A 27,841-nucleotide genomic window follows, 5' to 3' on the forward strand; every position below is an offset into this window, starting at 1 on the left:
TAGAGTTAGGCTGCTCTGTTTCTTTCTAATCTTCCATGTGTGGTGAAAGGAAGGAGTAAAAAAGCTTGTTTCCAATGTTTCCATTTTAAACCTATGAGCCAATTCTGGCAGCAAAGAAAATATTCATTATCAATTCTAACATTCTTAAACAAAGGGTGGAATGTAAATAGCATTGCAAAGAACATGTATGTGTACATACACACATACATACATGCATGCACACGCACACACACACACACACACACATCCAGAGTTCCATCCTAAGCAGGAAATAAATCCAGAGGCAGATGTTCAATAGGGCTGTACTATTTGGGGGGATTGAGACTGAAGAACTGAAAATGCTTCCCAGACCAGAGATTTGTAAGAGCAGCTGGGTGATCAAACCAGGAATCCCACTGCAGCATAACCATATTTCAGTCTGAATATCACTATTTGGGCTTTGGCGAGCCTTTAAGTGGCCCCTGGTCTCAGCACAGCAGTCTCTCTGGAGCTCAGACACGAGCAGACAGATTCACCCAAGCATCAAAGCTCTTGCTTCTCTTTCAACAGCAGCCCAGCTTTGAAATATCTGGAGAATAAGCCAGGCCTGTGTGCATCAAACAGGCCACCGATATCCCAGCCAATTGTGGAGGTCCCTTGATGACAGAAACCCTCATGCCAAGAAATTCTGAGATTTTATACATGGAAGGACTTCCCTTCTTAGCTCTGTTAAAGTCATGTTCTCCACCCTCTGCTGGAATACCAATAATTCTCTATGCTCAAGGATCCAAGCAGCCTCTGTGACATGCTGCTTCCCTGGATGATTAATCCAATGCCTTTTAAGACACGTTGAATGCATGTTTCAGGTCTTGCATGATGTCAGCTAAAAGTAGTGTTGCCTGTTCATCTCACCCACATTAACAAGAAAAGCCAGCTTTATCCACACACACACCCAAAATTCTTCTACCTCTCAAGCCTACTAAGGATCATCGATGGGGACTTTCAATCTAGACTATTCAATTTATGTAAGTCACCAAATCAGTTCTAAAGTGCCTATCTTAAATCTCCCAATTATGCAAGGAACAAAAGCTTAATTCATTTATTCTTTTCGGTTTGCAATTCCAGTAGTCAACTAACCACCATTTGTTTAGTGACCATTTGAAGTTACAAAGGCATTGAAAAAAAAGTGATGACTGGTCATTACAATTCTGCAGCATCCCCACAGACACACAATCAAAATTGGGGCCCTTGGCAATCTGCACGTATTTAGAATGGATTCAGCATCCCAGTCACATGATCACCATTTGCAACCTTCCAGCCAGCTTTGGACATGCAGCTGAATTCACTTAATGACACAATTAACTTAAAACCCTGCAGTGATTTGCCTAACAATTGGGGGGGTTGTAAAATGGGTGTGACTCACTTAACTATCTTGTTTAGCAACATAAATTCTGGACCCAATTGAGACCTTAAGTCAAGGACTACGTGTACCTAATTTTTTTTTCATTATTCATTTGTTTGACTCATATTTCTTCTGTTCATTCATTGATTCATTCTTTGTGGAATTTTTAAAATAAACTTGCTTTTAAATTTGGGCAGTTATATTTTAATTCAGCTTTGAAGAATGTATTTGGGGCATATGAATAACGATGACACAGACAAACCTGATGTGAATCATTTCACATTCAGAAGGCTTGAAAACATCCAATTGGATGACGGTAAAATATTAGAACTAAAGAAGCTTCTGGGATGAGAAGCAAAATATTTAAGGAAAAAAAACCAAGAAAGTCCAGTTGCCTTTTGGAAAAGCACCTTTGGGATAACTGACATGGATGATTGCAGTGGTGGGATTCAAATATGTGAAGAACCGGTTCTCTATGTGGATGCTGCTTCCGGAAGTCCATTCTGGGCCTGGGCAACAAAAAATTAGCTACCGTTTCTGCTGAACTGGTGTGAACTGGCTGAATCCCACCACTGGATGATTGAGAATTTCCATGAACACGAGGTAAAATACTAGTTTATGTAATGTTATCTCAATAGAGAGTAAGCTTGTTTTCTTCAAGGAGCAATAAACCTATATTTGCACTTACATGGGATATTTAATAACCAATTTCAAGTCTTTACAAGTTTGTGGTATTTATCTGTAACTGCACAGAATTCACACTTGTTACAAAAATCTTAATAGTGTTCTTTTTAAAAATACTTAGTATATCGGTACATTTAAACATGATCGTTATGAAGACATCCTGGCAATGTGTTAGGACAGCCACAGAAATCTTATCATCTAAACATTGTGTAAAATACTGACAAGAAGCAACCACCAAATTCAGTTTTGTGACAGCTTTAATGGCACAAAAATTTATAGCTACACCTTATACATGTAAACTGTATATTATGATGTTACAAAGTGCTAACTAAAGATGAAGAATGCATAATCACTTTGGCTCATTTAACTCAATAACTTCAGCAATATGTCTTTTGTCGTTGTTTTTTTAAAAAAGTGATCTTAGTTTTCGTTTTTCACTTCTTAAAAACAGTAAATAGTTGAATTTGGTTGCTTTGTTTAGTGTTGCAGTTCAGCCTGCTGCTTTTTCTAATGTGCGAGCTTATGCATTTCTGCTTGATCCTATGTACAAATGTCGCATCCCATTTTTCATCCATTGTTTGAAAAATGAGGCCTGTGTTTCCCCTCAAACTGTAAACAAGTATAAAGCTACTCAATAATGTTTAACTTAAACAAAGCATTACAACTGATATCTCTTTCAAATTTTAACAAACTGGTCCATTTTGTAATATAAAAAGTTAGGATATTTCAAGCTTCTAATCAGTTAATAATAAATACTGCTTTGGAACACTGCAGTGGCAACAAGCTCAACAGTGATCAGGTACATAAATGCCAATGATGTTTTTCCATCACAAGAAAACAAGCCTTCCAGCTTATCAAATAGCATCCTGCAGATCAGTTATAATGTATTTTGGACAGCTTTCTTTTCCCCCCTGCTTTTTAATAAACATGGTCCAAATTTCATACAGATGTCATGATCCAATTACGACAAAATACAATAAAATAATTGGTTTTGAAAAGTACTCTGGACTTCTACGCTTGTTTTTTTAATTGTTGCTTTAAAGAATCCCTATTCTATTTAATCACCTCAAAATTATTCCAATGTCCACACAGGAAATAAATACATAATTGCAAGTAATACAAGTGCTACTATTCAAAGCTGAAAGGGCATAAAACCTTTAACAGGTTTTCAAGAATATGCGTAACTTAGTGGATGGAAGGGGGAGAGAGAGAAAGATTGAGATTTCCAGTAAATTATAGAGAAACCAGGCTGAAACAAAGGTATTTTAGGAATGGACATCATGAAAATCCTCTCCACTTCACTCATTTCACTTATATCAGCGGTACTAGCTATCGTTCTTGCACTATTATGTTTTAAGAAGTCTATCATCTCTTAAGATTTTGTATACGCTTTATTGTCAGTCTAATATCACAGAATCTACTGATTTGTGCCAGTTGTAAAATCAACCATGCATACCTCAATACGTAGCATGTGAAGCCTTCTTCAAATTAAGTTTACTTGCTGATGGACATCCTTGACAGGCCCCTGTTGCTTTCTTGGCAACAAATATGGAACTAACCTATCGGTAGTCCCTAAGTCTAGTCTGCAATCTTTGTATTGCTTTGTGGTTTCCCCTCTAAATACTCATCAGACCCAACTTTGCTTACCTTCCAAGCCCAGGCACAGTCATCCAGGTGCTACCTCCTGCTATGATTAACATGCAAAACACATGCGTGAGCAGGAAAAAAAAATCTCAGCAGGTACCACAAACACACACACATACACACACACAAACAGCACCTGGATAACCTAGTCTGGCATCAAATACTAAATGGGCAAAGTTAGTATTTCTGTGTCGGGGAACCACAAAGAGCAGTCGAATAATGAGGAAGTCAAAAAACTGTGGAAGAAGACAATAGCAAGCTATTTCTATATTCAACCAAGCAAACTCCATGAAATACAGAGGTCAATTTGAAGGAAAGTTTTCAAAATGACGCTATAAAGCTTAAACATCAAAATAAATCTATTTAGGAATATTGGTCTATATCAACTTTAAAAATTTGAATTAAGCTTCACAGTTAGGGGGAAAAGTGTATCTGAAGCAAAACAATGCAAAATATTCCCCTTAGTAATATTTCTAAGCTATTACCAAAATCTTTTATGCTAATTATGACTGTAATAAAGATCTGAAACCAAAATCCTTAGGATTTCAGCAATTGCAAATGAGAGATTCAAACCATGAATATAGAAGAAATGGAACTCAACCACAGAAGACAGCTCAAAACATGGTGCCTTATAAAAAAAACAGAACTGCAAGACTGTTCCCAAGTAAGATACAGGTATTTTGCATGGAGTCTAAATACTTCAAAGCTACTTCAAGTCAAACTACTTTGAAAGGAAGACTTCCATTAAATACAATGCTGAAGAATACTAGAAGTTTCTTCACATGCAAATAATGAAATAAGTTTTTAAAAACCTAAATGCTGCCCAATGCTATCAGAAATAAATTCACTACTTCATGGAAACACAACCTAATGACAGATACTTGGTATTCAAACTTGCTGAGGAATCAAATTCTAATTCTTTTTTGATGTCTGTGAAGTTTTTGCCTCCTGAAATTAAAAAAAAAAATTAACCCAAGACAACTGCCAAATAAATTGCAGAGCGAAAATAAAGCTGTCAATTAGTTTTGTTTCATAAACAGCTTCTGTTAATTCTCAGTCTCTTTTAAAAATGGGAATTGTCATACTGAAGATTTCATTTAAGCACTGGGCAGATTATTTGGTATTGTAATAAAGAGATGGCAGAGGCATCACTGATAACTATAATTTGCTGGTGGCATTTTTGCACTGAAAGAAGCCCTTGTGACATGTAGGCAACTGTAAACTTGGTTAGGCAACTCTGATGTGTCCTGCAGGATACGGAAGGTGGTCGGGAAAAAGACAACTAGTGAAACACCTCCACAGGGTTCCAACACAATACTGAATTCCAAGAGTTAGCGGAACCAGGATATGTATAAAAAGGTGAAGGTTGGGGAGGGGGAGGAAGATCATGCTTAGAATTGTCTCAAGTTCCAATGGTACTAGTAGGACATTAATTCCTTCACAGATCATCATCACAAGATTTCCAGGATTTGTGCACTGCTTCTTTCAGTAAGTGCTAGCTGAAGGCGTGGTCAGTCGCTTTCCAATGTAGATACTGCAATGAAATGCAAAGCAAAGTACATTGATACTTTATATCTGCCCCCTGCCCCAAAGCCTACTTTATTCTTCCAAACTATGCTGTAATTCTAACATCATCAATCAAAATGTATTAAGGAAACATTGCTACTCATTCATGCCATTTTTTTTACAAAGCATGAAAACATGATGTGCAGCTAACATGTTTCAAGAAGAAAATTATCATTAGCACCTGCTGTTGGCAAAGAAAGTAAAAATAGTGCAACTCTATGGCTTATTTTGTGTATTTGGACGGGGGACCTCTTACTTCATTTCTTTAATTAGAAGTAGGTGCCTAGTGTCTGAAAAAGCCCATGGTACCGTGCATGCTTTTCTCCTGCATTCCTGAAGTATTTTGTTTGCTATTTAGTTATATTAAATCTGGACAAATATGAAATATGTTCAATTCTCTAGAGCATACAACCATTGACAGATTGTTGCTAAAAGAGTAGTTTTTTGCATGGAAATACTATGAGCTCCTTGGTGTTGAAATGCAAAATTAACTCCAGAGCTAAAGTGTCATTATCTCTGGTTTTCTACATGGATCTAAAAACAACATGTAACAAAGTATATCCCAGAAGTACCATTCCTCACTTACAATTTCCTCCTTCTCAGACAGAAATTACATAGAGGCATTGTTGGGACCATTCAAATTAGGCTTTTAAAGCAAAGTAATTGTAACATTATCAAGAAACATGAAAATTACATCTATGCATTTTTCAAAACATTCTGAAAACTGACAACTGTTTCTTAACAGAGGGTAGGGACTGTGCTTGTTGTTTATCAGCGATGGATATGGATACAAGATTTCTAAAGTAACAAACACACTTATAATTGTTTCTACTGCTTATTCCTAAGCTAATACCTTAATAAAAGCTCAAAGGAAAAAAAATATCTCGCAGGATGGGGTATTATATATATGGCAGCTAAGCAGAACTTGATGTATCTTCCATTCATCACCACCCCAGGTTTTTTGAACCAGGGTAACTCCAATTGTTATGAAGAAAAGCTGCCATGACATCTATAATGTACATCCATCCTTTAACCATACATTTCTTGCAGTATAGTTCTGTGTTCTGTTGCTACTCAACGTCAGTTCTTACTGAGAAAGAACCTACGCAGAGAGATCTAAAGCAATCCAGGAGGAGCTGGGGTTACCCTTTCAGAAAACAATAGCAGGAATTTATTTTCCCTCTACAGTAGAATGATGGGGAAAATATTTTAGAGTTTTTCTCCCCAGCATTCTGCAGCTGATTTTATAACGTCCCTCTCATTCTAGGCAGTCCTGTCCTAACTCTGCTATAAAATATTGCACTAACTGTGCATATGCTTATTTATTTCTCTTCAAAAACACTGGAACCTCTAGCACTATTCTTGGAAGTTGCTGGGAACAATTCTGGAATTCAAAGCTTTAAAGAACCATGAAAAATAACTCATCATACTCAATGTATGTAGTCATACTTACCCTAGTCCCAAAGCCAAAACATGAGATATGAAGAGAGACGGAATGAAAACCTTAAGAAATTCAGCTGAGAAAATGCCGCCTTTTTTCATAGCTCCACTCTTTCTCATACTTAAAGACACTGCTCGCTTAGGATGCCTGAAGTGAAACTCCCTGAAAGAGCAGAGGGAGATGAGGAGGATAGAATATATTGTATGGAATACATTGAATTGGGGTACTTGAGAACAACAATAAAGCAAGAGCAGCTTTCAACGCAGCTGGCTTTGGATGGTTCATTCTAAAGGTAAACCTTTGGGCAGGTAGGTGGGATACGCCATACTGAGACATCAGCGAGGTTAGGTAGGATAGTGGGCTATGCTGCTCTGGGAGGTTCTGAAGGGAGAGAGGGAGAGGGCTCTACCTGCACATGTGTTGTTGGCTACATGACCCATAAAATCACTGTAAAATGTCTTTGGGTTTGACCAAAATAGGGGATAGAAATATTGTGGGTTTTGTTTTTGCCAAACCTTGGTTAACCTGAAATGACTTAGTAGAAATCTGTGGGACACAGTGGTGTGACAGACAAACAGGTTTTTAATCTTGAGCATATTGTAACTAGAACTCTGAGGCTGATGGAAAGCCAAGGAAAGAGTAAAAAAGAGTTTTCAACCTTACTTCTATCTTCCTCATCTAGAAGTACTATAAAAGAATGTTGTTTTCTTTTGACTCCTACGAGTACCTACTCTTCAATATGAGCACTCTAATAAGGATGGATGGAAGATATGATAAGACTTTTATTGTTGTTGTTGTTAGCTGCGAAGTCGTGTCCGACCCATCGCGACCCCATGGACAACGTTCCTCCAGGCCTTCCTGTCCTCTACCATCTTCTGGAGTCCATTTAAGCTCACGCCTACTGCTTCAGTGACTCCATCCAGCCACCTCATTCTCTTTCGTCCCCTTCTTCTCTTGCCCTCAACCTTTCCCAGCATTAGGCTCTTCTCCAGTGAGTCCTTCCTTCTCATTGGGTGGCCAAAGTATTTGAGTTTCAACTTCAGGATCTGGCCTTCTAAAGAGACTTTTATATCTTGAGAAACATGAAACTCAGAATCTGATCTGGGTTTTCCTGGTAAGAATACAGTTCTTAAGCTTTCTTTTCATAATTATTTTATAGGGCCCTTGGTGCTCTTTGAGATTTTTTTTTTCTTGCAGACATTTCATTACCAAACTAGGTAACATCATCAGTGCTACAAGGGAGTGGGGTTTGCTGTCATTTTATACACTAGTGGCCTGCCCTATTAAGTGTTGGTGGGGGTGGTCTTTACGATTCCTTGATTGGGTTCTTTTTTACTTTTAGCTTACTGAAGATAATTAAAACAATTATTTTAATATTCTGTTGCAATCGACATTTCTTCTCAGCAAAAGTATATTTATTACAAAGGATTTCAACTCACTTGGGAGGAATGTTTTCTGGTCTACTTGACCAATCTGATACCCAGTCAGCACTTTTCTTCAAAACGACCTCTTCCTTTTCGCCTTCTACTGTTTCCTCTTCAGACTGAAAATACATAATGGATAAGTTCTGTAATTCATTCAGTTCATTTGTTCTTGTTATTTCCTACAGAGAAGTGATCAGGAGATAAGCAGGCAGGTCTTACAAAAGTTCAAATAAAAAATAACAACTAAAAGATTTCATTTGAACCAGTTTTATGCTATTTATAAGAAACTGTGCTTTGCTTACATAGTCCACAGCATGCCTTTATTATTCTATTATTTCAAAAAAAAATCATAATACAAAGAATAAACATGAGCCATCAAGTCAGACTGAAATTATGGAAGGACTCCAAATACAGCTGGGAAAATAACTCTGACAAACACTGAACTGAACAAATAGGCAGACTGTTACATATTTATCTAAAAATAACTCATCTTCTCTTCCTATATGAATCAGTTTACAATGGACCTACACCCTGAAGATCCTTAAATCCTAGAAAGCAGTTAAGTGTAATTGTAATGATTAAGTCTCCATGAGATTAAAAAAATACATCTATAGATTGTAGGCAATTTACTACAGAACAATTTCCAAAAATATGACTTAAAGTATTTATGAAAGAGCAATATTCTTAATTAAAATTAATATTCTACCATCAAAATCCAAAAAGTGTGTTCAAAACTTTAGTTACCCTGCCATAAGAATTAACATATATCAGAACCCGTCTTAAATGTCCAGCTCCTGATAATTTTTTGGGAAGCACAAAGTTATACAAAGGTATACAAGTATGTTATCAAAGACTTCTTGCCATAACAATACAATTAAAATACCTATATGAGCACAAAAACTTCATTTTAAATAAAAAGAGTACCTTTTGACTGGGAAAAAAATAACAATGAGATTATTTATTGGGATTAGAGAATGAATAAAAACTCACTGCTAGAACTAAGTTTTAAAATTTTGTTACCTTAATCCTTCACAAGCAGGACTTTAAGTAAAAAGAAGGAAAATACCTGAGAACTATTGTCTTTGCTTGTATGCATTTCCACATCAAACATTATCTGTCCATCTTCTTGTGGAGAAGGACTGCAGAAATGAAATATATCACTGTTATCACAAAGCATTGTTATTACAACACACTGTTATTAATTTTCATTTGCACCTATTACTAAAGTTTATTTGTTTTATATCTTATTACTAGCTGAGAGTTCTCAGTGGTTCACATTATAAAAGTTCTGCAGTACTTTAAAACTGCAACTTAATCACTACACCATAAAACCTCTAGACACAACAGGAGTAAGATCAAGGCAATATAAATAAGATAGCACAGTATGTAGCATCGTTAGAACTCTGCAGAATAGCTTCCTAAAGTTTCTTCCTATCAAAGAAAGGGAGAGCCTGATTTCCACCAGGAGACTAATTCTTTTCCTTACCTGTCAGAAGCAAAGGACTACAAGGAATTTCTCAGTAAGAGACTTACTAGGTTGGGCCGGTTCAAGTTGGGAATAGGCAGTCCTGCAATAATAACTTGATGTCAAGCCATAAATGACTTCACAGGTTTCAAACCCCACACTTTATGTTGTAACTGGAAACCAACTCATAATTTCCAAGTAGTCTTTAAAGTAATCCCCTTGCAAAATACATTGTGCTCCTCTAACCAAGTGGTAATGAGGGCAAGAGTTATTGCAACCTTCTGGAGCAGGTAACACTGCAATTAGCGCCCCATCTGAAGTTGGGCAAAAGTTCTCTTTGCCACCTGCTTCCACCTGCTGCCTGAGGAGGAATCATGAGTCCAGTGGGATCTCCAAATGAGGAATATTCCCTCACAGGTAGTGCTTGTCTGCCCAGGGGGAATACTGGTCTTAAGAGAGCCCTGATGAGAGAAGAACAACCTTAATTCTCTTCTGAGCAAACAGATAGGGCCAAAATTGAGTAAGTGCACACAAAACTACTTTATAAATTTAACTGAGGAAGAAGCCGATATTGAGATTATCTGCAGTATAAAACAAACGACTGCACATTTAATGTGTTGGTTGTGGCTATGGCTGGTCTTCTCTAAATTAGAAAATTCAATTCAGTTTTTATCTGGTGCTTTCTCAGAGAACTGCAAAAGCAGTTAAACGTTTATGTTCAAAGTTGATAACAGCAACAAAAAAGGAAGTATCATTTGCTGTTAAAACTGTCCTTGGCAAGTGGATTTGAAATAACTTAACCAGGCACATAAGAATACAGAAATTTCTGATCAATAATTTATTGTAGAAAAGCTATGAAGAAGAACAATTTAGCAGCTGCTGGATATTAAATGTGAGTTCTATTTAAAATAATTAGTACTCACATTGCTTGAGACTTTTTCTTCTGTCTACTCTGTGTTAAAAAAGCTATTCTTTTTGCGGCAGAAAATTCGATTTCTGTTTTTTGTTTTAATAGTGGCCTGATTTAGCATCAGGTTGTTTACCCTGCCTATTAACTTTCACATTTGTTTCCTGGAAAACTTTCCTCGTCTCTGCTTATGTGCCTTTTCCTTGCCCCTTCCTTTACTAAGGAGTTCCTCTTTATAGAAGTTGAACTCCTCTATTATTTCCTGGGAGGAAATACAGCCACACCCACCTCCACTAAATCATTCAGTATGAACCAGCTCTTTTCCCTGGTAAGCAACATACCAGCAGCAGACTGAAATTGATAGTTTAAGACATCTTTAATTTGATTAAGAGAATTAATCATCAGATGCACAGCATATTATGAGATGAACAATCACTAGCAGAACATGCTTCTATTTCTACAATTCGATTATAGCAAAAAAGCATATTTTTATAATGCTTAAAAAGCTAAAGTGTTGCTTTTATTAAGTTTTATTATCTTTGTGACTGCCAGTAATAAGTAGAAAATTTCTAATGTACGAAGACTTAGCATGAATTCCTAATACATGCAGTTTCAGCACTATGATGAAGATCTGCTTCCTAACACATTGAAAAACAAGGTCACAAATAGCATTTTATTAAAAGAGGCTTCAAAATTTTAAGCAGTGAAGATAATCATCTTTAACAGAAGCAGACAATTTGAGGGCACAGATGTAATATAGACCTAGTGTAATAATGGTCTGACTTTTTCATTCTGTGGTTTTAGTGTCTTGTTAAGTTTATCACCACTTTAATATAATACAATATAAACATAATGGATTCTTGCCCACATAATTGTTTTTAGTAAAGAAACAGGTTTCTGCCCCATCCAAATATACGGTATTCCATAAATGGCAAGTATCTACTGCAAAAGGCTCATCAAAAATAGACATAGATTTAAACATCTGATTACGTGAGGCACTCAACCAACTGCAAAATATTTTTCCAGTCCTTCAGAATTTCCTTCTACTCTCTCTTATATAATACAAGAAACTTTAATAAAACTGAAAAGCTGAAAGTCCTTAAAAAGTAATTTACATATTATTTATATAAAGGTAAAGGTAAAGGTTCCCCCGCACATGCGTGCTAGTCGTTTCCGACTCTAGGGGCCGGTGCTCATCTCCGTTTCAAAGCCGAAGAGCCAGCGCTTGTCCGAGGACATCTCAGTGGTCATGTGGCCGGCATGACTAGACACCAAAGGCGCACGGAACGCTGTTACCTTCCCACCGTAGCGGTCCCTATTTTTCTACTTGCATTTTTACGTGCTTTCGAACTGCTAGGTTGGCAGAAGCTGGGACGAGTAACAGGCGCTCACTCTGCTACGTGGCACTCGGGATTCGACCCGCCAAACTGCCGACCTTCTGATCGACAAGCTCAGCGTCCTAACCCACTGAGCCACCGCGTCCCTTCATTATTTATATAGCAACTATTAATTTAATCTCTGGCTTAATATGAGACATAAATCCAGCTAAACTTGCTGGAAATGAAATTGTATTACAGTTCAAAAAAATGCATTCCAAAGTATTTTAAAAATGTAAAAAAATAAATGCTTACCTGTCACAATGGGAACTACCCCGTGAACTGTTTTGTCCAGACTCATGCTGAGCATCGAGAAGTATCTTCTCCATATCTCCATTGTGGATGGAAGATGAAGAAGGAACATGTTCTAGACCCCCATTTTTTGCATTGCTGTTGTCGTTGTCATTCCCATTCCCATTCATCTGCAATTCTACCCAGGAACCTATTGAATAGCCAGATATCTTATCAGAAACTGTAAAGCAAATCCAAATAGAGCAAATACAACATATGGGTGAAAAATACTTAAACAAGCCTACCACTTTATGTTGCACTTGGAATTTTGAGAGTACCTTTCATTCCATTTGAAGAGAAAATCTTGTCACATAAGTTTTAAGCCTCCAAACATGCCTAAGCCACAGGTGAACACAGGCCTGCAAGTAAGATGCAACCCTTTGGGGCATCTTACAGATAGTAATCTGAACCAAAAAAGTATTTGGTAGGGCTTTTTATTAGCTCTTCTAATTTCCCTACTTCATTTAGAGTCTTGCAAGAACTGGACTCTCATCTCTCCAAACCAGCCAGAAAGGCTCAGTGACTTTATGAAGATGATCTTATAAAAAATACTGGTTGCTCTCTAAAGAGCATAACAGAATCTAATTCAACAATATACAGATAACAATCTTCTGATTATATTAAGACAAAGGTCTTTTTTCTCTCCAAAACCTCTGGATCAAAAAACTGGAACATCCAAGAGAATGTCATTGAGCAGATTAATGTTTTAAATATCTGGAGTTTCTATTTTATGTTCCAGGAAAAAAGGCAAGAAAAAGCTGAAAATGCAATACAAACAGCACAAGTATTTTAGGGTTTTTCTATTTAGAAGAAAACAGATTCATATCTGCTTCTATCACTTTACTTAAGGCTCAGCTTTCATAACGAATCCAGTTAAGACCTCATCCAACCATTATAGTACTCTCAGCTTTCAGGCCAATTTCCTGAAAGCAATACTTCAGATCCCAATGTGCTCCAAATGCCATTCTTCAGCTGGAGGCTGATCTACTTTTATTAGATTTTTTAAAAAAATAAATTCTGCCTTCTTTTATAAGTAACTCAAGGGGACAAACATGCATAACATTCCTTCCTCCTGTTTTCCCCACAACAACAACCCTGTAAGGTGGGTTGGGCTGAGAGAGTATGACTAGCCCAAAGTCACCCAGCCAGTTTTTCATGCCGAAGGCAGGACTAGAACTCACACTCTCCTGGTTTCTTGGCCAGCATCAGTAAACTAAACTGGCTCTTTGCTAAAAGTAGAGAGATTCATGCTTAGGTGGCAAATTTTAATCTTTGGTTAAAACTGAATTCTTACCTAATAGGCCTGATAACTGTAATAATCTGACAAATTCTATTTAGACTAGAAGCAGATCCCATTAGTTAAATTACAGAGTCTGTGCCATGATTCTTTTTTAAAAGTGTAACCTGGCCACGAATGGCAAAATCAACTGAATTTGGTTCCTAATAGCTTTTCTCTGGAATTCGGGATTCAAGCAGCAATTCCAACCAAACATCCTTTCACTTTGTAATTGCTTAAATATTACACAATCTTGTACCAGGCTTGATCGAGTGTTCTTCCATTGCTCTGTTAGAAGGCTTCCCTATGAGGACATACTTGCTCTTTTGGCTCAGGAGTGGTAAAGTCAAGCATGTTATATTACACTGCAAACATTTTAAGGGTCCACACAGTAAATGTATTAAGACTTACTAGCAAGCTTTCCTGGCCAGATGTAGTCAATATTCTATCAGTCTTTAGAGCAAGAAAGAACAAGTAATTACCCCCAAAAAAATCAACAGCAAAATGGGCAATTCAGATCACAACAGCTAAACATTTCCCACTACTTTTATGCCATTACGTTACTATCTCTTTTAACACATGTCTGGAAATTTAATATTGGTAGGATATCTCAAGTTGTTGGCCTTTTAATTACCACTAATTAGAATATTAAGAGCTGCACAGTAGCAGCAGCAAAAGAAAAGGAATATACCCCATCAAAGCAAATGGGGGGATTCCAAGCCTTAACTGCTTCAAATATTAGTCTGTCATGGCAAATTTGTGTCCATGCTTGAATAGAATTCCTATATTGTGTATATCACCATACTAGCTGATAATAGGGTTTAACTGTTACTAGCAATCACTAGACAGGCAGAGAAGTGAAAGGACGATGTGGTGAAGTTCTTAAGGGAATAGAGCTAAACTGTATTCCATCCTCAACCTTGGAAGCTCATTGAGTGACTTTGGGCCAGTTCCTCTCTCAACCTAATCTCTCTTAATAGTTATTATTGTAGGGGCGGAAAAGGAGCAGGGAGGAAGGTATAGCATGGAATACTATGTATGTTTTGAACTTATAAACAGAATCCACATTATAAATGTAAAGTAAAATAAATAAAATATAAATCAACTGCAAAATCAGTTTACTTGGAATCAAGTGAATTTGCATTAGAATTATAGAAAAATCCCCAAAGATATACACTACATTTGAAATTAAATTTGACCCAGCAAATTTATCTTGTGTAAGTAGAAAAAAAATCTACATATAATCCAAGCATACTATGTCTTCTGCCCACTCCTGTTCCTGCATATAAAGCTATTTTAAATCACATGTGCAAATAATTCCACAGCAAATTCATAACTACTGCTTGATATTTATACAACTACTTACCCACATGGTTCACTGTCATGTGGATGCTATTTGCTTCTATGCTTGGAGGATATATATAAAATTCTAACTAGGAGGTAATGTAGCAAAACCCTGATGGAGTAACAGAGGTATTTCAGTGTGGTTTACCTCTCTGTAAGTATGCATATTCCCTCTCCTTATGTGTGTATATATTCTAATCAAATGACTGAAGTCCTGCCTCCTAGCAGTCCTGTCACGTTTTATATTTACCAATGTTTGTAACCTGTCCCATTCCTACAGATTTTGGACAGTTTACAACAAAGTCAAAGTAAACATTTTTTTAAAACCCCATCATTAAAGTATCAGCAATAAAAGTATGATGGGTACCAATAATGTTTCCACTGTTTATATATGAATGATTTCTATGAATTTCCTTTGGAACTATTGGGGAACATGGAAGCAATGGCTCTTAATTGAAAAAAGGAACAGGAAGGTAACGATTCCTTAACCTCTTCCCTTCTACTGTACAATATTAACTTTAATCTTCATAGTTATCCAAAAGATCTTTTGTATCCTCCACAAATTGAACAAAATTTTACAGAAGAGGAGCTGACTGACCTGGATACAAGGGAATAATACTGTACACACAGGATTTGGCAGCTAAATAAACACAGTCTGACATACTCTAATTCCCACCCAGGCCATCAGCTGTAGCTTCTTTTTTAAGGTCACTAGCACAGAAATAAATTACTCCACTCCATCCATTCACAATTCCTTCATTCCCTAACGTTTACTGTAGATGTATTTACTCCTCACAATTGTTTGCAAAATGCTTTTTACAACCCAGCAACCAAAGCCCATTGATATTTACTTATTTTATCCAAGTTTATACAGTTTTCCTTCAACAAAATGTTTAAAAGGGTTATAGAAACTGGATTCAAGCTCCCAGGTCCTTCTATCTTGAAAAAAAGTATCACTAATTTGTACTTCTTTTACAAAGTTCCATTCCATTCTGCCTTATAATACCCGGAGGCGGTCACATGCCATCACCTCATCAACCTCCCACTGTTAAAAGAAATGACTCTCTTTTTGGATGACTGTTCCCACAGCAATCATACATATTTGTCTCCTTTTTAACCTGGCAGCAATCTACCATACAAGGGAAGCCACTTTTCAACCTGAGTAGTAGACTTAATCCAGAGCAATAAGTAAATTCCCTGTGGCATATTACATGGGGGGGGGGGAGAAGGTGAGAGAGAGAGTTGAGGAGGAAAAACAAGTTTGTTCAAGTATCAGCACTAAAAGACAAATACCATGACATAACAAACATCAGAAAAGTGGATTCATCATTATGCCAAACACAAAGAAACAACAAATAAAACAGTACAGAATAAAAACTTAAGGCCATTCCGGTACACACTTAACCTAATGCCTTTAAAAGTTTCAGAGTTATTTTTCAGAGTTATTTTTAAATGGGCAGTATATCATCCTTGATAGCTTTCAGGGAGGAAAAAAGGAGTCACTGACTTTTTAAAGCTAAGACAATAAAATGGGTAATAAACTTTAAATCTTGAAAGGTTTTTTTTTTAAAAAAGTATAAGCCACTACCAGATGCCATCAGGAGACAAGGTTGGCAGAACATCCCAAAGGTGCTTTTTCTAAAAGGCAACTGGACTTTCTTTTTTTTTTTCTTTGAAAACGTTTCACTTCACACCTAAGAAGCTTCTAACTCCTTGGATGAGAAGCGAAAGGTTTTCAAAGGGAAAAAAAAAGGAAATCCAGTTGGCTTTTGAAAGAAAGAAAAACCCCACACCCTTTGGGACAACCATGACCTGGATAATTTGAGCATCTCCATAAGCAGAACGTGATGGGTGGAGAATATCCCTACTGATTTCCTGAGACTGGGAATTCCTTTTCAGCCACTCTTCTCCTTTCATAGGGGTCTCCTTCCCACGGAAGGGCAGCACATCCCCTTCCTATTCATCTCCCTCTGCCCCTCCTCCCCTTTTTTTTGAACCAGGGGCAGTGAAAGGCACAGGAAAAAAACCAGAGAAGATCCAGACTCCCATCTCCCTCGGGTGACTTAAAATCGCCCGATGCTCCAGAGTCCAGGGGTCTTCAAACTTGGCCCTTTTATGACTTGTGGACTTCAACTCCCAGAATTCCTCAGCCAGCATGGCTGGCTGAGGAATTCTGGGAGTTGAAGTCCACAAGTCATAAAAGGGCCAAGTTTGAAGACCCCTGCTCCAGACCAATCACCCCTCGTTCAGCTCAACCGACCTCCCAGGGTTGTTGTGCAGATCGAAGGGGGAGGGGGGAAACTACCCCCATCTGAGGCCGCCCAAAGAAACTTAATTTGCAAAGCAGTCAGTCTAATCCAGGGGGTCTTCAAACATGGCCCTTTTATGACTTGTGGACTTCAACTCCCAGAATTCCTCAGCCAGGCATGCTGGCTGAGGAATTCTGGGAGTTGAAGTCCACAAGTCATAAAAGGGCCAAGTTTGAAGACCTCTGGTCTAATCAATGGCCCTCCTTCCGCCCGCCCGCCCGCCCCCCCCCCACTCCCATGCTGACGCCAAAGCGTTATGGGGGTTGTAGTCCAACGCTCCAGAAGAGTCCGGGTTGGGAAAGTTGCACACACACCCCTCCCGCCAGCTCAGGGGTCCCTTCTCCCCTCCTCCCCCCCCCCGCGCCTGCCATCCAGCCTTTCTCTCATTGGCCCACAGGCGCTCGTGCGGCCAGGGGACCAGCCAATCCCTGCCAAGCAACGGGCCCGGGGTGAGGTGTGTGTGGGGGGCAGGGTTAGGCTAACCGCCACTTGAGGGGGACCCCCAATTCTCGTCGCGCGGGATTGGGGAGGTTGAGAGGAGGGGAGAGCCGCCGCCGCCCGACCCGCCCTCAGCCCACTCACTGTTGAGGCCTGGCTCGGTGGGCGTCCCCTCGGGCGGCAGGTTGTTGTTGTTGTGGTGCTGAGACAAGTCCTGAGGGGACGACATGGCGGCGGAGCTGGGCGACGGCGAGCGCGGAGCTGGTCCGTCCGAGGCAGCGCGTGGAGGAACGGAGGCAAGCTGCCGAGGGCAACGGCGGCGGGGAGAAGAGCGGCACAGCTGGGATCGCGAAGGGGTATCTGTACGTTCCCCAACGCCAGCCCCAGCCGCCCCGCCTCCTCCGAGCCGCCGCGCACGCGTGGTTGGAAGCCTGGCTGCTAGCCAGGGCTGAGGCACCGCCCACTCACGTAGATGGCAGCTTTCCTCCCTGACGCTCCTCACGTAGGCCATTCGGAGCCGGAGTGTTCCCAGGCGGGAGTGCGCATGCTTGTCCTCGAACCCCGCACGCAGCCTCCCTCAACCCGCTGCCTGGTGGTCTATTTTTGTTGCGCATGCGCCGGGCTTGGAGGCACAATAGCTTGGGGTTCATAATGAGATCAAGGGTTGCAGCACTTTTAACAAGCTAAGCAGGGTGGTGCCTGGCTCCTAGTTGGATAGGGGACCACTCGGAAATCCATGATTGTAACCAGTGCTTTTTTTTGTAAAAGAAAAAGGTGCTGGAACTCACACATGTCATACAACCCGCTTTGCCTACCCTACAAGGTTCCATCCATAAAAGGTGCCGGAACTCCGTTCTGAGTGTTCTATGAGAAAAAAAGCCCTGATTGTAACCAAACTAGGAAAACGTCCGCCCAAGTGGTATTATTGTTGTAATAATAATAGTAATGATAAGAGTTGGAAGGGACGTTGAGGTCTTCTAGTCTAACCGCCTGCTCAGGCAGGAAACCCTCTACCAGGGGTCAGCAACCTGAAACAGTGAAAGAGCCACTCGGAACCGGTTCCCTCACAAAATGAAAAACTGGGAGCCGCAAAAATGTGTGCGCATGTGCGTACATGCGTGCATGCGCAGAACAGGGTTTGACTGAAGAGTGGAGCCAAGGCGAATTATGCACCTACCCTGCATATTTGAATTGATTGGTTGAACTTTTTTAGTCCCACTTTTTTTTTTTTTGGACTGCACATGGCAGAGGACTGGGAGCCGCAGGAGACGGCTGAAAGAGCCACATGCGGCTCTGGAGCCGCGGGTTGCAGACCTGTGCCCTATCCCATTTCAGAGGAATGGTTGTCCAATCTCTTCTTAAAAACTTCTGTGTTGGAGCATTAACAACTTCTGGAGGCAGGTTGTCCCACTGGTTGTTCTGTCAGGAAATTTCTCCTTAGAACTTCTCTCTTTGATAACCCGTAACAAACTTTACAAGTGCTACAAATATTTACCTAGAAAATAATAAGATATCAAGGGATGTTTTTCCCCCTTTCTTTGTTAAAAACAAAGAGGGAGCTGATCCTCAAAAGATAAAAATTGATGCACAAAACATGTTTTTGGCTTTCTCTACTTTTATAGTACTTCTTAAAAAGTTTCATACATATCAGGAATTCCACACTTCATTATCTTAAAACTGAAAAGAGAGGAAGAAGCGCAAAGTATTTTAAACTCCTGAAGCTTAGGGAAAGAGTTGAAGCTAATTTGGCTGCTCAGATGAAACTGCTTCAAATGAACTGTTACTGCATGTGTCCATCAAATTAGTGTAAGAGTTTCCCCGTCCAGATCCAGTCTATCAAGTTTTTCCCCCCAAGAAATTGATAATTCAGTTTTGCACATGCTTAAAATGCAGAATAAAAATCAAAATCTGAAAGAATAGCCATACAGGGTCAAATCAAGAGCTACCGGTATCTTAACCTAATCACCATTATGGAAGTAAAACTCTACACATCTTAAAGCTGCCAAGATTGAGACATTTTGTTTGATTGCCAATTACTTTTCACAATCCGATTGACATGATTTATTCTTTTTTTCCCTTCTATCATCCCCTTTACAATTGGCATCTGGAGACAACCTGAAGTTAAAACTGAAATTTCAACAATAACAGTCCTTGATAGCACAGCTTTCTATGATTCTCCCTTGAAAGCTATCCAGTGGGCAACATCATTTATGATAAAGAATTCTATAGACAATTCCAAATTGTGTGAAGTATTTCTCCTAACTTTTCCAGCTAGCTTGGAGGACCCTATTCCTAATATATTGAAGGGGCTACCCTGCTCTATACCTGATTTTATATACCTTGAACATGTCTCCCTTCAATTTATTTTCTTCTGAACTAATCCAAGACAATTAACTTTTCCTTGGAAAGTTATTCTTTATCCTTGATCAGTTTGGTTGCCACCTGCTGCACTTTTTCCAAAATTCAAATCTTTCTGCTTCAGTGTGCATATAACACAGGGTACTGTACTGTCTTTCATCAGGTGTTGTGTTTTTTTTTGGAGGGGGGCATGTTTCTTAGCAGACAGATGCTTCCAGCCAAAGCTTTTATTGTGCAATTACCCTCATCACTCAATAGGTCTCATTGCCTCCAAAGATCTCATTTAGGGACCTCTCGGACGAAAGACAGAGGAACAAAAAGTATCCTTTAACTTGCAAGAGCTGCCCATTTGAATGCACCCATCCACTCCTGAGAACGGAATTAGGCAATTCTCCATGGAACAACTCGCTGCGAGACAGGTGCTATCTCTAGATTGGGAATATTATGGAGATTATAGAAAGTTTGTGATTTTTACCTAAACATGGAGAATATGTGAGCGCTAAAAATGGTGCATAAATATTTTAAATGGTGTGCCAACATTTATTGTTGGATCTACTGGGGACTTGAAGGATTTTTTGATCACTGCGACTTTTTCTATATCCTGTAGTAGCAAGTGTTTTTTTTTTATAAAAAAAGGTATGAAAAGAGAATATTTATAAGGTCAAACTACAATCCTGTTCAAGTTCCTGGCAGCAATAAAAATACATTTAGGTATTGGGATTATCAGGCATGTAATGGTTTTTATCTATTCCAATCGCTTCATATTAAATTTGGTACAACATACTTTTTAAAAACAAGAAACTTTAATTCTTTTTTTTTTTTCAAAAAGGAAAGAAAAGCACTGTTCTGCAAGTCTGAATCTGAAAGAAGGCATTCGCTGAAATTAGGACAAAGGGATTAACACATGAAAAAGTTTAGTCCCATAAAACTTTTAGCACTATTCTACAAAATTCAGACCCTTCCCGAATCTGACAAAATTCTGTTAAGAAGAAAGGGAGAAGGCTCAAACCGGAGATGACATGAGACAAATAAGACAATTACTATTTAGGCTTACAGCAGAATCCAAGAGTGTTCCCAAAAGTTATTTTAATGGAAACTGCAGATAAATATTAAAGTGTCTTTAACAATTTCATATATAGAAGTCATTAAAAAAAAAACCTTCTCCCTTTCCTCATGAAAATTAATACTGGTTAAAATCATTATCAAACCATTTTATCATGTATCTTAACTTAAAAAAAAACAATTTTTAATATAAAGAGGTAGATTGAAAAGAAAAAAAAACAATTTGTCATTATTCGACATTTTTATTCAGTATATTTCCCCCCCTTTACGTTTTTTTTCCTTTTTCATTTTCAGTGCCAGACACGGCAAGGAGTGATTGCAGTCAACATTTCATTAAAACATTTTACTCTTTGCAAGAGACCCTCCCCCCACTTTGACCACCGACCCATTTCATGTGCTTTTCATTTCTTTTCTTCTTCTCTAGACACCACCACCACCACAGGGCTGGAGAAAGGGATTGTAAAAGGGAGAAGGAGTCCAGGAGACATAAGAGGAATGCTACAAGCCACAGCAAGAACAAGCTGTTATTTAATTAAAAAAAAATAAGCCCCCCCCCCACAAATAATACAATAATGAGGTTACACAATGAAAATCCCACAGCATTACTTGAAGGTTTCGCTGTGGCTGACGTCATCACAATGGAAGGCATAAAAAAATGGAGGAACCCAATGTTGATCCAATCTCTAGTCCATTTGGTGAGATGGTGCAAGTAGTCAATTTTATGTTTAAAAGTGCCCTACCCCCACCTAAATGGCTAGTGGAGAACTGCCCAGCAAAGAGAGAGAGAGGGAGCGAGGGAGGGGGAGAGAGAGAGAGAAGAGAGAGGGAGAGAGAGATCATCCATGTAGCTATCTAGAAAAAATGGGTTGTCACTATGGCACATTGTTTAAACACTGGGGAAGGTGCACCGCAACGAACTTCTCTCTCTCTGGCTCCATTTCTTCCCATATATTGTTTTTACAAATGCTAAGTTCGCCTCTCTGGACTAGACAGGAAGTGAACTCTTCTGATCGGACCACTACTCTAAATCCCTTTGTCTTGAAATATATACAAGTTGTTTGTAGTGGCTACAGCAATTATGTTTTCCTTGGGATGCCAGGCCGTGTGGAGGATCTTCTTGTTGAAGTCTAAGCTGTCAACGCTTATCTCATCCTTCTTCCGTTTGCCACTCGCACAGACTTTGCGGGGTTTCAAAACCGTACGAGGCTTATTGTTTTCCCGAGAAGCTTCTAACGTGACGTCACGCTTGGTGTTTCTATCGAACATTCGGAAGAAGTTGTTATAGGAGCCGGTCATGACGACGCTGTGGAGAAAGTGGAGAAAGAGAGATGTGTTTCTAATCCTCCAAACGTTCTAATCATTTGACCTTAAACCTTCTGCAGCTGGTTGATTTCATTCAACTGGTGGCACTTTATTTGCATGAATGGTGGGGATGAGGAAGCTACTAGAAAAGTTACACTAATGGGACTTCTTTCATTTATCCAGTCTGTTCGGTTTAAAACATTTGCAATATGTTAGTAATTATGAAATACATGTAGAAATAAGACGGAGTATTTTAAATATTTTTGTTGCAAATATAAAAGCTCTTCTGAATTTTTGCGGGGAAAAAGGCCCAGAGTTGTTAATTTATATATTGAAATTCTTCAGAATTGGAATTACCGATTTAAGAGACTTTGACTACTGACAATTTAATCAAGCAGTTTTTAATCAGGAAAACGAGGGCACAATGATTACATTTTTCCCTCTCAGTTCCTAATTTCTTCAGACTGAGGTTTTTGCAGGCAGCTAACTAAAAGCAAATGGATATGAAAATAAAATTTTAAAAATCTGCCAATTGGTTTTTATTCTGTTTTAACTGTATCTTTTGTATGATTTTGACTTTTTATCTGCCAACTGCACAGAATCACTTAGATAGTGAGATCGGCAGTGCCTATATTTATATTTTATATATATACTCTCTGTGTGTGTGTGTGTGTGTGTGTGTGTGTGTGTGTGTGTGTGTGTGTGATAAATATAGACACTGCTTATCTCACTAAGGCAGAAATATTAGCAATTGTATATGTGAATTCTGATATGCACTGTTTTATCAAGGTTAGCCTCGCAGTGTAAAGACCAATTACAACCAATGCAGTAATTATTTACTATAGGGAGATAATTGATGCATATCAGGAGAGCTTAAACTGTATTTGCAGGAAGATCCAATCCTTAGGCTCCCCAGTTCATAGCATCAGAAGTATCAGTTGCTACATACAGTATGTAATACTAGGCTAAATGAACCAATTATTTGATCTTGGTAACGGTTATATAACTGCATTCCATTCTGCCTGGATAACCTAAGATCAGGATTGGTTAATACAATTTCATCTGGAATTTACAAAGCATCAGAGGCCCCAAGCCAAACTTTGAGCAGATCTCCCTGCTCGTTCCACGTTAGTAAGTAAAGATTGAATAAACATATCAAAAAGGAAAAAAAAAAAAAAACAACCCAGTCCCTCACAGGCCAAACAATAAGGTTAAACATAAAACAGAAACTGACCCATTTAGATGCTTCACTGGATAAACCAAAATAAAAAAAATATATCTAGCTAATTCTTTTATTTGGCTGTACTTTTTTCTTTTCAATCATTTTAAGCAGGTGACTTAATACTAAAACACAGTGCAAGCTACATAAGCTTTCCATGCAGCCATACCTAGATGTTCAGTTGAAAAAAAAGTTTTAACTATCAATTAGTACAGAGATGCTAAAAGAAAGAAGGAAAAAATTGAAACTTGCCTATCCGACCCATTCCAGCAGCACTCAAATTTGTCAAAAATGCAGTCATTTTCGTAGAGTGAACACAGTTTACTTCTGAGGTATTCGTGTACCTAGAAATAAAACACATGCTAGTTTAAGGAAGAAATAATATAACATATTAACAGTTATTAACTGTTTTAAGTTGCCTTTCACAAGGAAAGGATATAACTTAAGACTGCAAATGATTGTGTGAATATGAAAGTTCACATCATCCCAAAATAAAATGTCCTTAATTTCTAGATTACTGTTCTTATTCATGCAAAACTAATCACGCTTAATAAAAAATTTGCATTAAATTGGATAGCAGCCTCATAACTTCATATCGCACATTCAGCTATTCAGACTGTATTAGAGATCATTTTAGGAGACCTCTGATCCTGTTTGACCACTTTTAAAGAAATATTTAAGGAGTTGAAAGAAAGAGAAAAATCTGATAATCTCAAATGCATGCCCTGGATCAGAAATCATGAACAAAAGTATGAATTCATACAGACATGCAGTATATAAAATTATACCCCATTCTTTCAGCGTATACACTTCAGGATGTATATTCATATAAACTTCAGGATGGTAAACAATGAGAAATGATGCAGAAAATTTAAATTGTTAGAAACACAAGAATTTACATTGCTAGTTGAACAAATAAAATACCTTCTCAAATAGTTCTACCCATTTATGTTAAAAAAAATTCAGCCATAAATCATACCTGAAGCCACCTTTGCAAGAGGTCCCTCATGACAGTATTGTAGACACCAACGGAGATACATATATATTTTAAATCTTAAAAATGTCCACAACTTCTTCAGAACTTCTGGGAGAGGTTCCACGGGAGATTCTGAATTATTTATTTCTCATTTAAATCTATCAACAAACTTCCACTGCGGTGATAAGGGTGTGCCTTCTGGGGGCATTACAGGTGCTACTGCATCTATATTTCCTATCCTACCAAACCTTCACTTAAGCCTAAATGAATTGCAAGTGGACTCCCAAACTGTGCATCTGTATGGTGTACCTGGTACGTTTCCATAGGTCGGTTTTCCATATTTAAATCCCAAATCTTCACAGACAGATAATCTCTAGTCATCATATATCGACCACTATGGCTAAATTTGACATCCGAGATGGAGGAGATGATTTCTGAAAAAAAGGACCGGCTGCTTGGATCTTCTGGCTCCTCAAACACTGTTAAGTGAAATGTAAGCACGTTAATTTACCAAGCTCACCTTGATGACATGAATATTTCCCTTCTTATGCCCATGAACACATAAAACCTAAAGCATTAACCCTGGGAAGCCAAATAATTCTGAGGTGAAAAATTATCCACCAGAGGTCCAATGAACAACAATTCTTGGGTCGGAAGTAATTTGAGCTCAACTTTCCTTATTCCCATTTCCAGCTCCAAGGACTGGTAGAAGCTGACCTTTATATATTATGTATTTATGAATTAGTATCCGTAGCCAGCTAACTCATATTTTTGGACTTCCTGCAGCCCAGAAATCCAATGAAGCAATGAAGTTTGCTAATTATCAGGAGCAAAGATGTTCCAAAAGAGACTGAAGCCCAACCACTGGATAATCATCTATTATTAGATGGAGATCTATAAACAACACTGTCTATGTGTTTTCCAGTGTATATTCTGCCAACAAGAAAGATAAGCTTGATTAAAGAAGGGCATATAGGGGTTGGGTAGTAATGCAGCATCAACTCCTAAAAGGTGCTCATGGAATCCAAAAATGGTGTTTGTGATGCACACAGAGGCACACACAGATAAAAATGAGCATCTCCTGCATTCCATGGGTGCTGAAATATTGCAAATCTTTAGTGACTTTGTGAGATCCTCAGATAAGAGTACTTGTCTCAAAGATATTTTAAACTGCTTTGTTTTTGTTTTACAATTGGGGATATAAAATTAAATGGACTTTCCAGTCTGTTGCTTTACACCAATTTGCTCTGGTGATAAAACTCAATTAGAATAGAAAAAGCTACTCACATTTCGAATGCCTGTCACAGAGAGCCGACGCGCGCATGTCACACAGGCGAATAGTTCCCTTGCTACTGCTGTACACAAAAGTATTGCAGCTGTTTGGGTGGAATTCGGCTGCTGTTATTACCTCCGTCAGCTCTTCCATGTTGGCAGGCTTAATATCTACGATATCTAGAAGTTGTTGGCATTAAGGAGTCTTCTTTTCAGTGACATTCAAAGCTTGACATTTGCATTCCAACCCATAAAAGGAGTCCCTGCAAATTTTACTCTGCTAGTGGTTGCCAGCTATAGGGGGGCAGTGCTGTCCGAAGGCATTTCTGTGGTCATGTGGCCATCATGACATCACGGAGCACCTTCCCACCAAAGGGGTACCTATTTATCAACTCGCATTTGCCTACTTTCGAACTGCTAGGTTGGGGAGCGAAGACAGGAGCTCACCCATTATGTGGCACTTAGGTATTGAACCTGGGCTGTTGGCTGGAAAGCCAACAAGCCCGGCATTTTAACTGCCAAGCCATCGATCTGCCCTGTTCTAAACCATACTAGGGACAAAATAAATTGCTAGAAAGCATCACACTTTGCGGCAAGAGATTGGATAAAACTAGTTAATTAGGCTACATGGAACTGGGTTCTTTCAGACTGCAAAACTCAATTCTATCAATTTTACCTTTGGGGGAAAGAACTATCTTGTTCATTATTATATAGAGAAAGTAAGGTAAAAAAAAGATAGACCTCAGTGCATACATAGACATGGCCACATTTTCTTGGCTGCAGTTTCATAGTAATTTGCCAGTCTCCTCTTCATCCTTACATTTTATACCTATACCATTCCCCATCTCATCTGCAGCCCAAGGATTTTCTAGTGGTCTCCCATCAAAGTACTATTAAGGCCTGACCTGCCCAGCTTTTACAGTATCGGCCAAAGTTGACTCGATCCTCTCATCCACTATAAACCAGAGTGTAATTACAGTATTGTAATTAATCCTTCTTTATATTCAAACAATAAATATTTATGCTACTTGCAGTGGCGTAGCGTGGGTTGTCAGCACCCGGGGCAAGGCAACCGGAAGCGGAAATAGAGGGGCGGGCGGGCGGTGATGTCACGGCACCGCCGAAAAGACGCACCCCGCAGTGGCATAGACTTTCCAAGAAGAGTCGCGCGCATGCGGGATGCTTCTGGGTCCCTCTCGAGGGCGGCTGGGCGGGGCTCTGACCTGCAAGAGCCGCTGCATTCAAGCTCGCACATGAGCCCCGCTAAATAAAGCCACGCATGTGCACGAAGCTAGGCTGGCCGGCCGGCGGGTTCGTCTTCGCTCGGCCAAGCCTGCCGGGGCGCCTGCAGGGCGATTGCGGTTGGCCTGAGCCTGGGTGGAGAGTTGGGCGCTTCTATTTATTTTATTCAGTTTATGTGGCCGCCCATCTCACCTGCCGGAATCGTTTCGCTTTGCAAGAAAGAGCAGCTCGAGAGCGGAGCCAAGCCGACTCTGTGCAGCCCTTGGGGCTCCCTGAGCAGCTCAGTGCGAGCGCGCCCCCCCAGATGTTGCGCCCGGTGCGGCCGGCCCCCCCTGCACCCCCCACGCTACGCCACTGGCTACTTGATCATCACTAGCGGGGATCTGGATTCCAAAAACTCAAGGCTTATGCAATATATGTATAAGAAACGGGTTACATTATGAAATAATTTAAAAGTAGCTAAAAGGACAATTTCTACCACCATCTAGGGTTTGTATGTGGTCTCAATTGCTCTCAATAACATTTTGGAAAAGCCGTTAAATATATCAAAAGCAAAGATATAAATGGCATGTAATTAAAACTATTTTTATTGATTGGACACCCAGAGTTGCCTTGTAGGGGAGATGGGAGATAAAAAAATAAAATAATAAAATGAATTCATTGTATCTATCTTGAAATCAAATGAAATTGAAGTGTCCAATTCCCAGAATATATTTGTAGTCTCCACAGATTTTCCAAGATTGCACCAATAAATAAATAATTTCCAGATGCATGGAAGTTATCACTTCCGATGATACAATAGCACTGAGGAGCAGAAAAATGTGTAGACTCAAGTCCTGGACAATCTGATCTTTAGCCCAGTTG

General features: G+C 39.1%; 2 protein-coding genes across 4 annotated transcripts in view; both read right to left on the reverse strand.

The window, feature by feature from the left end:
- Positions 1–153: 153 nt before the first annotated feature.
- Positions 154–17,943, reverse strand: BNIP3L (BCL2 interacting protein 3 like). Its single transcript, XM_081333911.1, has 6 exons — positions 17,691–17,943; positions 12,144–12,330; positions 9,207–9,279; positions 8,156–8,259; positions 6,729–6,878; positions 154–5,243 (listed from the first exon to the last, which is right to left on the reverse strand). The coding sequence occupies exons 1-6, from the start codon at positions 17,773–17,775 to the stop codon at positions 5,195–5,197; spliced, it is 648 nt and encodes a 215-aa protein (XP_081190037.1). The 5' UTR covers positions 17,776–17,943; the 3' UTR covers positions 154–5,194.
- Positions 17,944–20,687: 2,744 nt separating this feature from the next.
- The window catches only part of PPP2R2A (protein phosphatase 2 regulatory subunit Balpha), a 57,150-nt gene continuing 49,996 nt past the window's right edge, over positions 20,688–27,841 (reverse strand). For all 3 annotated transcript variants that reach the window (XM_081333471.1, XM_081333472.1, XM_081333470.1), the window contains exons 7-10: positions 25,751–25,915; positions 24,773–24,942; positions 23,740–23,831; positions 20,688–22,269 (exon numbers count right to left, since the gene is read on the reverse strand). In XM_081333471.1, coding sequence (XP_081189597.1) covers positions 21,990–22,269; positions 23,740–23,831; positions 24,773–24,942; positions 25,751–25,915 — 707 coding nt within the window. In that variant the 3' untranslated portion in view covers positions 20,688–21,989. The remainder of the gene's footprint in view (positions 22,270–23,739; positions 23,832–24,772; positions 24,943–25,750; positions 25,916–27,841) is intronic.

This window comes from Vipera berus, assembly GCF_964194415.1.
Source record: "Vipera berus genome assembly, chromosome: 8".
NCBI lineage: Eukaryota > Metazoa > Chordata > Lepidosauria > Squamata > Viperidae > Vipera > Vipera berus.